Raw genomic sequence first — 16,264 nt, 5'->3', positions numbered from 1 at the left:
TGGGCAGTGGAGATGGCACTGTGGATTGTACCTCAGTGATTGATGACAGTGGCTTTATGTATTCCAGGGAATCAAGACAGATGAAGATAACATGATTTAATAGATATAAGAAGTTTACAGCAATCAGAATGCTGGACATTTAACTCACAAAGAGCTTTACGGCTAGGAGGTGCTCAATAATTGTCAGATTGGCTATGAGTAACATATCCCTTTCCATTCCCCACCCACCAAATTGGCTTAGTGCCACCTCTGACATCTGTAACAGATACCTACCTCTGCCTGTTCAGATCTCCATATTTAAAAGCTGACACCATTTCTGCTGTTGTGTCCACAGCAGTTTTCTTCTGAAATCCCACACCCTTTCTTTGTCATTTGGCCATGAAGCCGGTCAGGACCCTGTTCTGCAGTTATGTCTTTGTTCCAAATTCAGTGACAAGTAATGACAAGCAAATGAAGAGGACTTTTCTCCTCTTTCATCATTTCCAGACCTGAGAGCTCATATGTCCTTAGCTTTGGGCTGTGGCAGGCTTCAAAGACCAGAGAGGAGGGAAGTTTTTTTGTTTTTTTTCCCTGAGATGGAGTCTGGCTCTGTCACCCAGGCTGGAGTACAGTGCTGTGATCTCGGCTCACTGCAACCACTACCTCCCAGGTTCAAGCAATCCTCCTGCCTCAGCCTCCCAAGTAGCTGGGATTACAGGAGCCCCCCACTGCACCTGGCTAATTTTTTATTTTTAGTAGAGATGGGGTTTCATCATGTCCAGGCTGGTATTGAACACCTGACCTTGTGATCCATCTGCCTCAGCCTCCCAAAGTGCTGTGATTACAGGCGTGAGCCACCGTGCCCAGCAAAGAGGAAAGTTTTAAGAGAATGAAACTGTACAATGAGGAAAGCCTCTTATGATTTTCTTGTTGTTGATGGTGGTAGTGTTGTTACCAGTCTGGGAAATTCTGAATTGAGTCATCTTTTGATAAATTGTTGGTATTTATGCTCTGACTGAATTATTCTTTCAGCCCTTCACTCAAGACCAACAGAATTGCTGGGTTGCAGAGGGTGGGGATAGTGTAGTCAGAGGTGAAGCTGAGAGGGTCAGCAGGGGACAGAGCGGGTTGGATTCTGTCCTAAGAGAAGTGAAAACTCTGGGGGAAAAGGGGTGTGACATCTGTGCTTTTAAAGGTCACCCAAGCTTCTGTGCAAAGAATGTGTTAGGAACATATATTAGTGTCCTCAGACTGCTGAAACGATGAACCATAAGCTGGTACGCTGGCTTAACATAGGAGAAATGCACTCTCTTGCAGCTCTACAGGCCAGAGGTCTGAAATCAAGGTGTCAGCAGGGCCAAATTCCATCTGAGACTGGGAGGACCCTCCCTGCCTCTCCCCAGCATCTGGTGGGGTGCTGGCAATCCCAGCTGTTTCCTGGCTTGCAACTACTTCATGTCTCTGCCCCACTCAGGACACGGCATCCTCCCTTTGCATCTGTGTGTCTGTGTTTTCCTATTGAGACACTGCTCAATAGATTAGGGTACACTCTAACCAAATGTGATGTCATCTTAACTGTAATTCAGTTAAGAATTACATCTGCAAACAGCCTATTTCCAAATAAGGTCACATTCACAGGGACTGGGGATTAGATCTCCAATATATGCTTTTAGGGACACAATTTAACCCACCACAGAAGGATGGAATGAATGGGAGAGACCAATCCCATGGGTGCTCAAGGTGGTGGAAACTTTAGCTGTTTGGGGTGGAGACATAGATGAGCTGGCCTTAGGAAGTCAACTTGACGGAACCTGGATGTGGGGATGAGGGAAGCAGAGGCATCAAGGATGACCTTTGGAACGAGCAGGTAAGTGTCTTTTGTGGTTAGGGAGCCCTGAATATGGGCAGGTTTGTGAGGATACAAGCTATGCCATCAGCCTTGGACATGTAGGATTTGAGTTGCTTGTGGGAGATGCAAGTGGAAATGTTGCCCAGAGACTTGGAAAAAGAGGAAATACTCACGTAGCCCGTGCCATCCTACACACTTTGTGTGCGAGTGTCATATGTTACAAAGGAATAATAATAGTACCTTCACGATTGGGCTGTTGTGAGGATCCAGTATATACATACGCTTCTACATTTACGTATGTGGGGCTGTGCATGTGTGTGCACGAGGAGGAAATGCAGACCCCAGAGGATAAATTGCCTGTTCCACGTCACATAGCACGTAGCTGGTGAGAGGCAGAAGGGGATTTTTTTTTTTTTTTTTTTTTTTTGCAGCAGGGTCTTACCCTGCCACCCAGGCTGGAGTGCAGTGACATGATCTCAACTCACTGCAGCCTCCACCTCCCAGACTTATGCTATCCTTCCACCTCAGCCTCCCAAGCAGCTAGAATTACAAGCATGGGCCACGATGGCTGGCTAATACTCATATATTTTGTAGACACAGGGTTTTGCCATGTGGCCCATAGAACAGGATTTAAACTCAGGTCTTCTAAATTTATAAATCCACATGTTTAACCACTAGTTTATACTGTCTGCATTGGCCTCTAGTCATATGTAACAATTTAAATTAATTAAAATTAAGCAAAATTTAAAATTCAGTTCTACACTAGCACCAGCCACATTTCAGGGTCCCAATCAGCCACATGTGGCTAGGGGCTACCACGCTGGCCAACACAGCAGGGACATTTTCATCTTCACAGAGACTTCTTGGGACTGCCCTGGTCTAAAACCCAGAAGAGAGATACTGGGTACGGATTAAAAGAATCTCTACAGGAATCTCTCAGAGGAAATTCTGTGATTTCTAGAATCCAAATTATTCCTGAACGAAAGCTTAAGAGGCTTCCCTCATTGTCCAAAAAATAAGAGGCTTTCCTCATTGTCCATTTTCATTCTCTTAAACCCTCTCTCCTCTCTGGTCTTTCAAGCCTGCCACAGCCCAGGCTGAGGACTCATCGCTCTCAGGACTGGAAATGACCAAAGAGGGGAGAATGACTTCTTTCCTATGGCTTGTCATTACTTGTCACTGAATCTGGAACAAAGACATACACCTGCAGAACAGAGTCCTGCATCCAAATTCTGCTTATTTTTAGGACCTGAATTCTGCTTGAATAAAAGCTTGCATTCAAAAATGAAATATTTTCAAGCATTTTGGAAAGGACTGATTTCTATATAGACCTCTTAGCTCTTTATTATCCTGTATAGTCATAGACTACATCTTCATTCACCCAGAAAATTTTCTCCCAAAAGGTGCCATAGCTGCCCAGCCAGGCCAGCCTGAATGATATTGGCTACAAGCCCCAGGTCCAGAGCCATCTGTCAAATGATGTGCAGGGTGGACCATGCGTCATATGTCTGCCTGGCCCTCTCTGATAAAGTGGTTTTGTGGACATGGCAGCTGAGTGAACAAGCATCTAGAAAGAACCCCCGCCCCTGCCCCTCCCCACCATGTTATAGAAAGCATTATGCAAATCTTTTGAATGATTTCCTCTTTGGACAGACTGCCTAAAATTGGCACGGATGAGAAATATAATAAGAGCACTTACAAAATCATTACAGAAAATGTAACCATTTTTCGTCTTCCTGCATCACTCATATGAGAGATCTCAAGTTAATTTCTATGGCATGCATAAAGAGAGGAGAAATGAAATACACACAATGATGTGAAATTTAAGGCATCTCTGGCAAAGTATAAACACCCACCATTTCTAGCCTCTTTCTGAACACTTCAACCAGCTCTTACACGACTGTCACTGTGCCATTTATATGTTATCTTATTCAAATGAATTTACAGAGCTTTAGTGTTGAAAGAGCCCTTAAAGACACCTTGTCTCATACCCTCAATTTATAGAAGGGGAAACTGAGGCCCAGAGAGAACAGGAAACCTCAATATAGTCCTTGTTAACAACCTTGGCCACCTGGAAATACACCTGTTTTAGAAACAGAATTAATTTCTTTATCTTTTGCAAGAGCTACACTTGTCTCCATTTAAAAATTATGCACCTGGGTAGGCCTTTAATTTAAAACTACCAACATTAATCAAAAAGCATTCATTGTCTAAAAATGTCAGAGATTTCAGAATTCAGAGTTTGAACATTCTTCTCCTTCAGGTAAATAGATAGAAATATAATCTGGCCAGGATGCAAATATTATCATTAGCCCTGACGCTAACAATATAACCCAATAATATCACCCACCCACCGTGAGAGTGGCTGACCACAAGAAATGAATATATGAAGAATGTTCTTCATTTGCATGAAACCACTTTCAGATGCATGGTCTCTTGTATTGTGATGGATCTCAAATAAGGAGATATTCTGACCAGGACGAGGCAACCAGGGTGGAGACTCTGTCTCTGATGATTTAGGTGTCAGTCTTAGAGATTTAGCTTATGTGGGTTATATGTGCTGATAAACGTTAAACATATTTCTCAGTTCATTGGACATAACCATAATAAACCCATTCTATGTTAATAAAAATAACACATATCTTGAAAACCTTCCATATTTTTCAACATTCCATTTAGTGGAAAAAGTGGCACTATCTATATATGTTTGCAAATAATTTGAATGTCCAGCTTCAAAGAAGAAAGCAGGATTCTCCTCTCTGCTTCTGACTTCAGTCTGTTGTGAATTTGTTTGGTTGAAGTATATGAAGAAATTCTGGCCTCACACAGATATTTGAAAAGGGAGGAATATTTTAATAACCTGGAATAGATAACTGTGGATACTTTTCTTTGATTTTATACCAAAATTCGACACATTGTAATGTCTTAACAGTTATTTGCAACGTGAATCTGATACTATGTCAATGAACTTTCCCTACACCATTCCATTAAAATCCACAGTCTCTCTTGCACTCTAGATGACTCTTTCACCTGCACTTGATTTTAGAACATGATATGTTGATCATTAGGAAGCCATTGGCTCATTGAGTTATGCAGGCATTTCCAATGTGGACATATTTCAGCCTATAAAATTAAAAAAAACACTATTGCTATTATCATAAAAATCTTCACTTATTATGAAGCTTTCACGCTCCTATTGGCAGACCTAAGTTTTCTAAAATTAGGATTTTTGCTTGAAAGCTTACATTTATCATTGGGAACAGATACTGTGCATTGACTGATTTTCTTGAAGTGAAAGACTCACTTTGTTCATCATCAAAGAACCATGTATCAAATAACCTGATGTGAATCATCACAATTTGTTGGTTGTTCTTTCAAGTAAAATTGTGGTCTGTTTAAAAAAAAAAAAAAAAGAAAGAGGCCTTTTCAGCTGGAAACTCAAGCAATCACACAGTACTTTTCTTTGGAATAAACCTTTTGCCTTGATATACAGCAGCAGCTTGGTACTTACTTTCCATCCACTCACAAAGCGTATTTAAAAGATGGACACTCGAGTGTTGCAATTTAAAATAATTAATATTTTTACTCCTTCATCAGTTTTCAAGCAATTGCAGTAATTGAGTAAATTCACCAATTATTTCATTTTTAAATGAAACTAGTTTTCTCTTTCTTTCTTTTTTGTTTTTCTGCAAGTGCGTGGTGGTGAAGAATACAGTGGGGAGTTTGGTACCAGTGCCTTCATTTGTGCTGAGGCATCGTCAATTTCACCCACCAATGTTGTTGTTTTGCACCATCAGTGCGAATGTCAGACAGCAAAATAGGCAAACAATGCCTTAGCGTTCTTATGAAAGAGTTTGGACTTGTGGACTCTCTTACAGGGCTGTGGAACCCATACTTTGAAAATTGCTGCCAGAGAGAGATTTTTAATATATACATGGATGTTTATTACCACAGCATTTTTGGTAATGAAAAACTGGAACCAACCTAGGAGATCATCACTAGAAGAACAGACAAATGGAGTTTTGCCAATTCATATAGTAAAATGCTCTATAGCAATGAAAATGAATGGACTAGAACTGTAGGTCTTAACACACACATCCTCCCCCAAAATGCAACAAAAGATAAATTTAAAAAATAAGTTATGGGATGGTGCTTACTGTGAACCATTATTTAAAAGTCCAATCCAAAACCATAAAAATGACACATTGTTACGAATATAAAGCCGTATCTCTATACGCAGATCCATATTGTGAAGGTTTAAAAACGTGCATTGGAATGCTAAATATAATTTAGGGTAAGAGTTAGTTCTGAAGGAAAAGTGAGATGAGGGAGAGCTACACAGGAAGTTTCAGTTTTATCTGTAACAATTTACATCTCAACACTTTGACGCAAATAGGGTAAAAGTATTAAGGTTTGATAGAACTTGGTGATGGGCGTCATTATGTCATTCTGTATGCTCAAAGTGTTTTGCTATCAAATTTTCTTTTAAATAGGAAGACTATATACAAGAAAAGGTTTTATTAAATATGTTTCATTTTTAAAGAGAGACTTTCCCTTTTTATTATAATTGGTAAGGATCTTAGTGCCAAGTTAAATACCCAATGTTAGTTCCTGAAGTTGTCTTTTTTGATAACTTTTTGTTTTAATATAAAACTTGTAAGATTTAAGGAAAATACAAAGAATTCCAAAATACCGTGTATGAAAATTCACCAATTATTTATACTTTGTGCCCATCTGCTTTACCCAAGTCACCCTGTGTGCACACTTTCTCTCTCCCTCCCCACTCCCACACTTTTGTTTGCTGCTGGTTCTAACCATACATTGAGGACTTATCTCTTTCTTTTCTTTTCTTTTCTTTTTTTCCAGACAGAGTCTCACTGTGTTGCCCAGGCTGGAGTGCACTGGTGCAATCTGGGCTCACTGCAACCTCCACTTCCCGGGTTCAAGTGATTCTTCTGTCTCAGCCTCCCGAGTAGCTGGGATTACAGGTGCGTGCCACCACGCCTGGCTAATTTTTGTATTTTTGGTAGAGACGGGTTTCACCATATTGGCCAGGCTGATCTCAAACTCCTGACCTCAGGTGATCCACCTGCCTCGGCCTCCCAAAGTGCTGGGATTACGGATGTGAGCTACTATGCCTGGCTGACTTATGTCTTTCTATTTCAACAGTCTTGTACATGTATTTTTTGGAGGAAGGGAAAGGATTGTTGAGATATAAATTATAAATAAGTAATTACCACTGTAATCCATTATGTAAATATAAAGCGTATGTTTATTATTTTATTAATTAAGGTAAATAATGTCTTAGAAATCAGGAACAAAAAACAAAAGAAAAACCCACTTAAACCCCATTGCCAACTAACATTTGGTGTTATTTTACACGTGTACTAAATTCATCTGTGCTCATCCTGAATAAAGAAGTTCTACTTCTTACTTTTGTTAATTGACAGTAGTGTTTTATGGTTTTAAATGTCTCCCTACCATTTCGAATAATAAATCAGAATTCTTTTGGTTATTTCTCCTAGAGTTAGAGAAGATAAGTGGTAATCATGAATTAAGATGTAGAGGATAAGAAATTACATTTACCAAAACTAAATGCAGAAGTTCTTTTTTGTCATTTGTGATTCTCTATTTGTGCAACTCCAGGCAGTGCCTATGTGATTCTGATAAGTATATTCTCTACTATTAACATCATTTTAAGGTCAGTGTTGTTAACAGTATCCAACAAGAAAAAGATGATCTTACTAAGCAAACAAAAGTGAGGTTTGGAAGTCAGTTTCTTAATATATAAAATCAGTCTCTACACTTGACTTAGAGACAGAATTGCAGCTTGGAGTTCTTTAGTGCCCTGCCAATGTTTGGTTTGCAGAAAAGAAAATAGTAACTACATGTGGCCTTAGAATCTTGAGGGACTGCCAGGGAGTTGCAGATGATGCTTTTATGTCTAATTAGAATATGAGCAGCCTGCAAACATCAAAATTCAACTGTACAGCACCAGCTTGGAGGTTTGTCCACCTCATTTTCTTCTTAATGGAATGAAAATATATTGGACTTAATATTTTACATTGCAGCAGTCATGCACCCACCACTGTGGGATTGTGCCATATCCCCATGCCACGCTGGGATTATTTACTTGGTATTGTTCTCTTGATCAATTCACTTTATCATAAAGTAATTTTTTAAAAAAGAATTTGCATTTTTGTTGATGAAGTTAATGTGGCTAAAACCAGCTTCACTTGTAATAGATGGCAACTGTATAAATATATAATGTAAACAAAACAATGCTTTAAATTTCATATATTCTCTTACCTGACAAATATCTGAGCCCAAGATCTGAGTCTAAGTCACTCTCTTTCTCTTTGTATATATGTCTGCACATTTGTTAAAAGGAATATTTGTGGACAGAGAGGCATTAAAGGTCTATTAGCACCTAATCATCAATAATCTCAGGAAGACTGAGAGATAAATGGAAACGGGAAAACTTTCTCAACAACTGTTTGCATGTCTACAATAGGACAAGCATTGGCACATAGCAGTGATCTTTAATACTATGTCTGGAGAGCTCCTAAAATTATCTCAAGAACCACGTAAAATCATTGGGTGGCATCTGCCCCTGTGGTTAGAGATGACTCTAGAGCTATTAAGAGGAGAGGTGCTTGCATTTTCCAAACTTAGGTGACTGTTGTGGGGATGAGGAGACAATGCAGGCCAAGTGTCAGCCCAGGGCCTCTATATGAAGTAAGGGTGTGATCAATCCTGGCTGCGAGCATCACTGCCATCCTTTTTGTCATCATTGTCGCTATCATTTCCAGGGAAAGAGCTACCAGACTCTACGGCGATCCAAGAGAAGATGGGTTATCACCACCGTGGAGCTGGAGGTAGAAGACCCAGGACCCTTTCCCAAACTCATTGGTGAGGTAAGGTGCCTACTCGTAAGGAATGACCCCATCATGCCCTCTGAGTCAGCGTACCCATTTGGCCAGGAAGACTGTCTTGAAAGGCTGTGTGCTAGTGAGGCCAGGAAGTGAAGCAGAGCAGAAGGAGCACTGGCCTGGGGTTCAGGTTGCCTGGGTTCCAGAACTCACTTTACCTCTACCTGGGTATGTGACTTTGAGCAAGTCACTTCTCCATGTGAGTGTCTGATGAGAATCACATACAGCAACAGGGTGGTTAATTCCAACTGACAGGTCTGCTTTATTTGGCCCACGCAGAGGCTTTTTTAAAAAAATATATTATTTAAAAATAGAGAGACTGTATTAAAAATTTTACCCTCCTTGAGATTTTAAAAAATTGGAAGTTCTGGCCACATGAAATCCACATTTCCACATGACAACAATTAGGTGGGGCTTCAGTTACTCAGAATACCGCAGTCTCCACTATTCCCCATTGCCTCCCTCATGCTGAGGGCAAGCAGCCCCTTGAAGAAGTCACATGATATTGGAATGGCAGAATCTTTACACCAGGCCCAGGTTGTTTATTTCCACTACCTTCCTGGTACCAATGGGCCTTTGAATTATGTACTGATTAAGGTCTGCTATAGTTGTGACATTCTATGATTCTTAGAAAAAATTAAAACTATCTTGTATTTTTGCAATATTTATGGAAATGATGGATGCCTACTGTAAAAAACAAACAGACAAACAAAAAACACAAAGAGGACAGAAAGTTTTCAAGTCTCAGTGGCTAAAAGTGTATACTTCTAAGAGTCAGTGGGTTCATATACCTACTGCACCACATCCTTGCTGGGTTAGGGATTCTTCATGTGTCCTCATCTGCACAATGGGGTCAGTTATATTGTCTACATTTCAGAGATGTTTTAAAGATTAAATAGGTTAAGGCAAGCAAGGCATATTGTTGGTCTGCTCATTCTAAGCTCTTTCTGAATGTTAGCTGTGTGATCACTACTTCTCTTTCCTTCAAGGGATAATCGATATTAACAAATTGGTACATATGGTTCCAGATATTTCTCTATAGATTTTCTGATGTGAATCTGCATCAAAGAAATGAGATTACACTTGGTGTGTTGTTCTGCTTGCCTCTCTTGTCCTGCCTGTTTTTCCGTGGCAGTGTAGATACATCTTTAAAGGCTACACAGTATCCCATGCTAAGTGTAGGGAGTATCATTCTATTATTTTTTTCATGTCAATGAACATTTATGCTATTTCCAAATTTTCACTATTACAGACCAAACTGCAGCCCACACCATCGTTCCTCCATCTCTGCCTATCTGTTTATTTCTTTTGTATAAATTCTCAGATGTGCCATTGCTGGGTATAATTTCTTAAAGATGCCATTGGTTCTTAGCCTTGATACTTGATTATCATGGCGGTTTATTCTCATCCTCCTTTTTTCTTCTTCCATTTTCCTTCTTCCAGCTGTTCAATAATATGTCTGATAACATGTCACTAATGTATCTAATCAGTGGACCCGGTGTGGATGAATATACAGAGATTGGTTTGTTTTCTCTAGAAGATCATGAGAATGGAAGGATATATATTCACCGCCCTGTGGATCGAGAAACAACACTGTCTTTCACGATATCTAAAATCTGGTATATTCTAAGCTTGGATTTAAGAGCTCTTGCAAGACTGTTGTATTTGGTGAGCATTATTTAAGCTGACTTTGTGCCAGGTACTGGGAGATTGAGAAATTATACATTGTGACAAGTTTTACAAGTAGGCATGAGACTTTTGTAATCTTCTTTTAGAGTGGTGAACTTTGGCTTTGTAATGATTTCTGCAATTGATGTGAGCTGCTATAGGTCTTTATTCTAATGACTAGTGTCCTAGCATGATGAGGATATCTGAAAGCATTTGGGGATAGGGTCACAGAATGTTTAGAAAATGGGCTAATTTATTTTGTTATGAGTGACATCTGAAATATGGAGACAAGCCATGACAGACCCAATGGGTTGCCCAATAACTGATGAATGACCAAATGCATACCTGTTGACAATGTCTCATTGTGAGTGCAAGTATTCTTTATGATTTCGTCGCTCCAATAGTGTGGTTTGCTATAAAGCTGAAATTCAGGTTCTAAACCAGAAAAGGAAATTACAAAGAAAAACGCCCTAAACCATGTATCGCGTTACCCATCTAACATAATAGGGAGTCTTTAGGTAGTCAAAATTTGTCCTATTTTGACTTCAGTGGAATGGAGCTGCTGGGAACTGGGCTTGGTTCTCAGGACTGCTTGGCTGTGCATTTGTTCATTAACTCTTTCAGGGTGGAAAGACGTTGATTAACATTCAAAAAAAGTACTATATGAACTTTTCTGTAATAACCTCAAAGTACTTATATAAGCAATAAAACATATACCCTCAACTCATCAATAGGCTCTGAATCTCTAATTTTTAAACAGGTAAAAATTGTTCTAAAACTCCAATGAACATGCAAAGATGACTCTCTAGGTCTTCCTTACCTATATAAATGCATGCCCCGCTTCTGTGCAGAATTTGCTGTGTCTGTTACAAAGAAGGAATCTAGAGTAGTCATAAGGTGACCCTGAGATAGCCTTCTCAATCTTTAACGAGCAAACAGATCAGTAGGGATCTTGGTAAAAATGCAGATTCTGTTTTAGTAGGTCAGGGCGGGGCCTTGCATTTCTAGCAAGCTCCAGGTGAGGCCCATGAGGCTGTCCCTTGGGCTTCCACACTTTGAGCAGGGAGGGCCTAGTGATGATCATGGCATGATCTGTGCAAGGATGGAAACAAACATTCGGGGCTCACTCGTTGCTTGTTTGCTTTTAATAGTTTTTCCTTTCCTTCTATTACTGTTATTATTATTATAATTTAACTTTCATTTTAAGTTCGCCTACAGATTTGTTATATAGGTAAATTGTGTAATGGATGTTCGTTGTAGAGATTATTTCATTACCCAGGTATTAAGCCTAATACCCACTATTAGGTTTTCCTGATCCTCAGTTTTCCTGATCCTCTCCCTCTTCCCACCCTTCACCCTCTGACAGATTCCAGTGTCTATTGTTCCCTTCTGTGTGTCCATGTGTTCTCATCACTTAGCTCCTATTTATAAGTGAGAACAGGCAGTGTTGGTTTTCTGTTCCTTTGTTAGCTTGCTAAGGATAATGGCCTCCAGCTCCATTCATGTTTCTGCAAAGGACATTATCTCATTCTTTTTTGTGGCTGCATAGTATTCCACGGTGTATACATACCATGTTTTCTTTATCCAGTCTACCACTGATAGGCATTTAGGTTGATTCCACGTCTTTGCTACTGTGCATCCTGCTGCAATGAACACACGTATACATATGTCTTCATGGTAGAATGATTTCTATTTCTTTGGGTATATACCCAGTAATGGAATGGCTGGGTTTGCATGATATTTCTATTTTTAGCTCTTTGGGGAATCACCACACTGTCTTTCACAACGGCTGAAGTAATTTATACTCCCACCAACAGTGTATGCATGCTCCTTCTTTTTTCCTGCAACCTCACCAGCATCTGCTGTTTTTTGACTTTTTGATAACAGCCATTCTGACTGGTGTGAAATGGTATCCCATTGTGGGTTTGATTTTCATTCCTCTAATAATTAGTGATGTTTTATTCATACGCTTGTTGGCCATAAGTATATCTGCTTTAGAAAAGTGTCTGTTCATGTTCTTCGTGTGCACTTTTTAATGTTTTTTTTTTTTGTAAATTTAAGTTCCTTATAAATACTAGATATTAGATTTTTGTCAGATGCCAAGGAAACTATCAACAGAGTAAACAGACCACCTACAGAATGGGAGAACCGTTTTGCAAAGGATGCTTTTAACATTTTAAATGATGTATTAAGGGCTGGCATTCATAATGTTTAATATGGGACTTTGTGTCTAGAAGCTGATAATGCTAAAGGCAAATATCTAAGAGCATTTCCTGAAACTCAAAGTTGGGTTGGAAATGCTTGGCACATCACAGAGAGATCCTGGGCACCATTTAGAGCAAAGAGGGACAGCGTGGGGTTGCGGGGAAACACGTGGCATCCCCATTAGTTCTGTTAGGTCCAGTTTTCAGGGCCCTGTGCTTGGACCTCCCTGGCTTGGCTAAGTCCACGTTCTAGTCCCCCAAACATTGACCATAGCTGTCCTGTAATACTGACTTATCTACTTATTTGATCCTTGGTCCTCTCATTTAACTACAAACTTCTACAAAGAAAGACACAGGGTGGAGATTCTGAGGTGTGCCCCAACCTTGCCCGTCGCTCTCCGTCCCATTTCCCTGTTTTGCTTTCTCCTCAACTCCGCTCATCACTTGAAATGTGGACTTTGTGTTTAATTCCCTGTTGATAGTTGATCTCCTCCATTAGAATGTAAGTTCAAAGAGGTGAGAGACTCTGCCTTATTCTCGATTCTGGGGAAAGTCTGCCATTGCCCCAGGGTCACCATCAGGGCTCTTGACATAATAGGTTCTCCCTTAATCATATTAGATGAATGAGTAAATGAATGAACAAGCACAGCGAAATGTAGCCTCGGCCTTGCTGGTTGTTGTGAGCTGAACTGAGTCCCCAAGAAGACATGTTCAAGTCCTAACTCATGGTACCTATGCCTATGACCTTATTTGGATGTAGGGCCTTTGGAGGTATACTCAAGTTAAAACAAAGTCATACTGGATTAGGGTGGGCTATCACCCTGTGACCAGAAGAGGAAATCGTTGACACAGAGACAGACATAGAGGAGAATGCCAGGTGAAGATGGAGGCAGAGAATAGAGTGAGGCAGAGGAACAGTGAGTCTTGCTAGCGACCACCAGGAGCCAGGAGAGGCTGGGAATAGTCTCTGCCTCAGAGCCTCCAGAGGAAACGACCCTGCTGACTCCTCCATTTCCGCTCTAGCCTCAGGAACTGTGAGATAATACGTTTCTGGCATAAGCCACAGGGTCTGCGGTATTTTGTTACAGCAGCCACAGGAAACTGACAGCCAGGGGTTTACACACTAGTTAGGAGCACATGAAATGGTCCAATAAGAAGGATCACCAACCAGGAAGGGTGGCATAAGCCATGTCCTATAAATCAGGACATGTCCTAAACATGACACAAATTAGGCATCCTAGCTTAACCGTCTACTCCTGTAAGAGAAGTTTACAATTGGCTTTGGAAGTCCATCAAGATAGTCCGTTATGAAAAATCAAGTAAGCCTAATGTAGTGGCAAAAAGACATTCTAGTAGCACTTCTTTACTCTTGAGCATCCTGACGGGTCATGGTTGTGGGGAGGCTAACTTTTTATTAACTCAATGTATCTACAAGAAAGCAGTAACACTAGTTGAGAATTACTGTCTGATTTAAGACAGAGACAGCAAGACAAAAGCTGAATTTTTTCTGTGTATGGACCTTATCTATTTATATCCAAATATGTTCACTTTTATAGAATACAAAGCTACCCCAAAATCCATCCTTTTATATTTCTCAAAATAATTATTTGTTAATTTTTATCACCACACAGTCTAACCTATGCCTTAGTGATTTCTCACTGTGCATGTGGTACCAAAGGTGTTTCCATGTGCTCATTTGTGTGTAAGACCGCAGATCTTGTGCCTGTAATTTCAAATAGCCATATGGTGATGCATCACGTTAATGCACCATGGTTTGCTTATCCAAAGGTATAAATCTTGAGGCTATAACAAAAGCTGAAAACACTTTCCAAGTGCAAAAAATGTCCATGACATTTCTTTTCTCCATTGTAATTCTGAGTCCATAGAAATTCTTAGCATCTTGCCAAAGAATAAACAGCACTCATGTTTCTCAGGCACCTTATGGAACGAAAGATCTCATATGTAGCTTTAGGGTAATAAATGAAATATAAAGTAATAAATATAAAACAAACAAGTGGTTCCTTTTTAAAATGGAAAGAATACAGTTGGCACAGTGTTAGAGCCAGGAGTCAGGGTGATTAAGGAGCAAAGAGTTGCCAGCACAGTCATAAATTATAGAGGAGAATGGAGAGATGGTGTGAGAGAAAGCCCATTTACGTGCACAAAAATATAAAATGTATGCTAGAGTCCCTGAAGCAGACTAGTTCGGTAGTAGAAGGCCTGAAGCCTCCTTCAGTCCTACTGCGGGGGAGGAGGAGCGCTGACCTGTGCTAGACGTGGGGTCTCTGCTGCTGCTTTAGGATACCTGGTGGGACCACGGTGATGGAAGCAGACGAGTGAGCCATGAGTCTGCAGGAAAAGGTGCTCAAGCAGCCATGCAAAGCAAAACAGAGGGAAAGGCCTTTAGGCCCTGGAGGAAGGGGATGGAGAGAGTGTTGCCTAAAGCTTTCAAGGCCCTGAGAGCCCACCCCCCACCCCACACCCCCCTAGGAGGGCCAGCAACCCTGGCCACTGAGTAGCCACAGAGAGAAGTGGGGAAGAATTGGCGGAAGGTGCAGTCTTGACCCCTGACTGGACTTGAATCTGGGCTACTCTATGTCCAAGCTGAAGGTGAAGTACCACTGAGCCTCTCCACGGTGCAGAGCTAGACAGCAAGGGTGCCTTTCTCCAGGGCTTCAGCGAGGATGAAGGGAGGCCATCTATGTGTAGGGCTGGTGCTGGCGAGTCCGCGCTGGGCCTGGCTGAAGCCCGCAGCCATGCTTCTGAAAGAAACCTTTTTACCCCAAGCAGGATACTTAACTGTCCCTGGCGAGCAGATGGTCCTTGAGAATTCAGTGGTCTCACCGCAGAGCAGGGCCTGCCTGGACCAGCCTCGTGCCAGCTGTCACGCTTCTTCCCGCTCTCTTTGCCTCGACTCTGAACTCCGGCCTTTCCCCACAGCCTTTTCAGCCTTCAACAAACAAAAGCAGCACTTATACTAGAGCAACGAGAGATTCAGGAACAAGGCAGATCAGACTTGCTTTTAAAAATACGTATATTTGGGGCCGGGCGCGGTGGCTCATGCCTGTAATCCCAGCACTTTGGGAGGCCGAGGAGGGTGGATCACGAGGTCAAGAGATCGAGACCATCCTGGTGAACACGGTGAAACCCCATCTCTACTAAAAATACAAAAAATTAGCTGGGCATGGTGGTGCGTGCCTGTAATCCCAGCTACTCAGGAGGCTGAGGCAGGAGAATTGCCTGAACCCAGGAGGCGGAGGTTGCGGTGAGCCGAGATCGAGCCATTGTACTCCAGCCTGAGTAAAAAAAGTATATTTATTTAAAGTATAATTTATTTAAATTAATTATATTTATTTAAAGTATATTTATTTAAAATACACATGTATGTATTTTATTATAGCTTATATATATTTTATTCAGATATATATATTTATTTTGTAAGTAGGGACATAGTTTTCAAATTAAGGAGCTTTATTTTTTAGAGCAGCTTTAGACTGACAGAAGCACAGAACAGAAAGCATTGATCTCCTCCCCCTACCCCATCCTCCCCTCTACCCCACCCCCTCCCTTCACATTCCCGTTATGAACATTTTGCAGAAGTGCGCCGCATTTGCTGTGATTGTTGAGCCAGT

At 40.9% G+C, this 16,264-nt stretch overlaps 1 protein-coding gene across 1 annotated transcript in view; it reads left to right on the top strand.

Annotated features, from left to right (window-relative positions):
• CDH26 (cadherin 26) overlaps positions 1-16,264 on the top strand; it is a 58,599-nt gene that overhangs the window by 3,307 nt on the left and 39,028 nt on the right. Inside the window, 2 exon segments of the mRNA XM_032257134.1 lie at positions 8,641-8,745; positions 10,204-10,364. Of these exon segments, the coding sequence (XP_032113025.1) occupies positions 8,641-8,745; positions 10,204-10,364 (266 nt within the window).

Source organism: Sapajus apella, unplaced genomic scaffold (genome assembly GCF_009761245.1).
Source record: "Sapajus apella isolate SASKATOON/1434 unplaced genomic scaffold, GSC_monkey_1.0 scaffold96, whole genome shotgun sequence".
Taxonomy (NCBI): Eukaryota; Metazoa; Chordata; class Mammalia; order Primates; family Cebidae; genus Sapajus; species Sapajus apella.
This window is presented reverse-complemented; position numbering and strand designations above follow the sequence as displayed.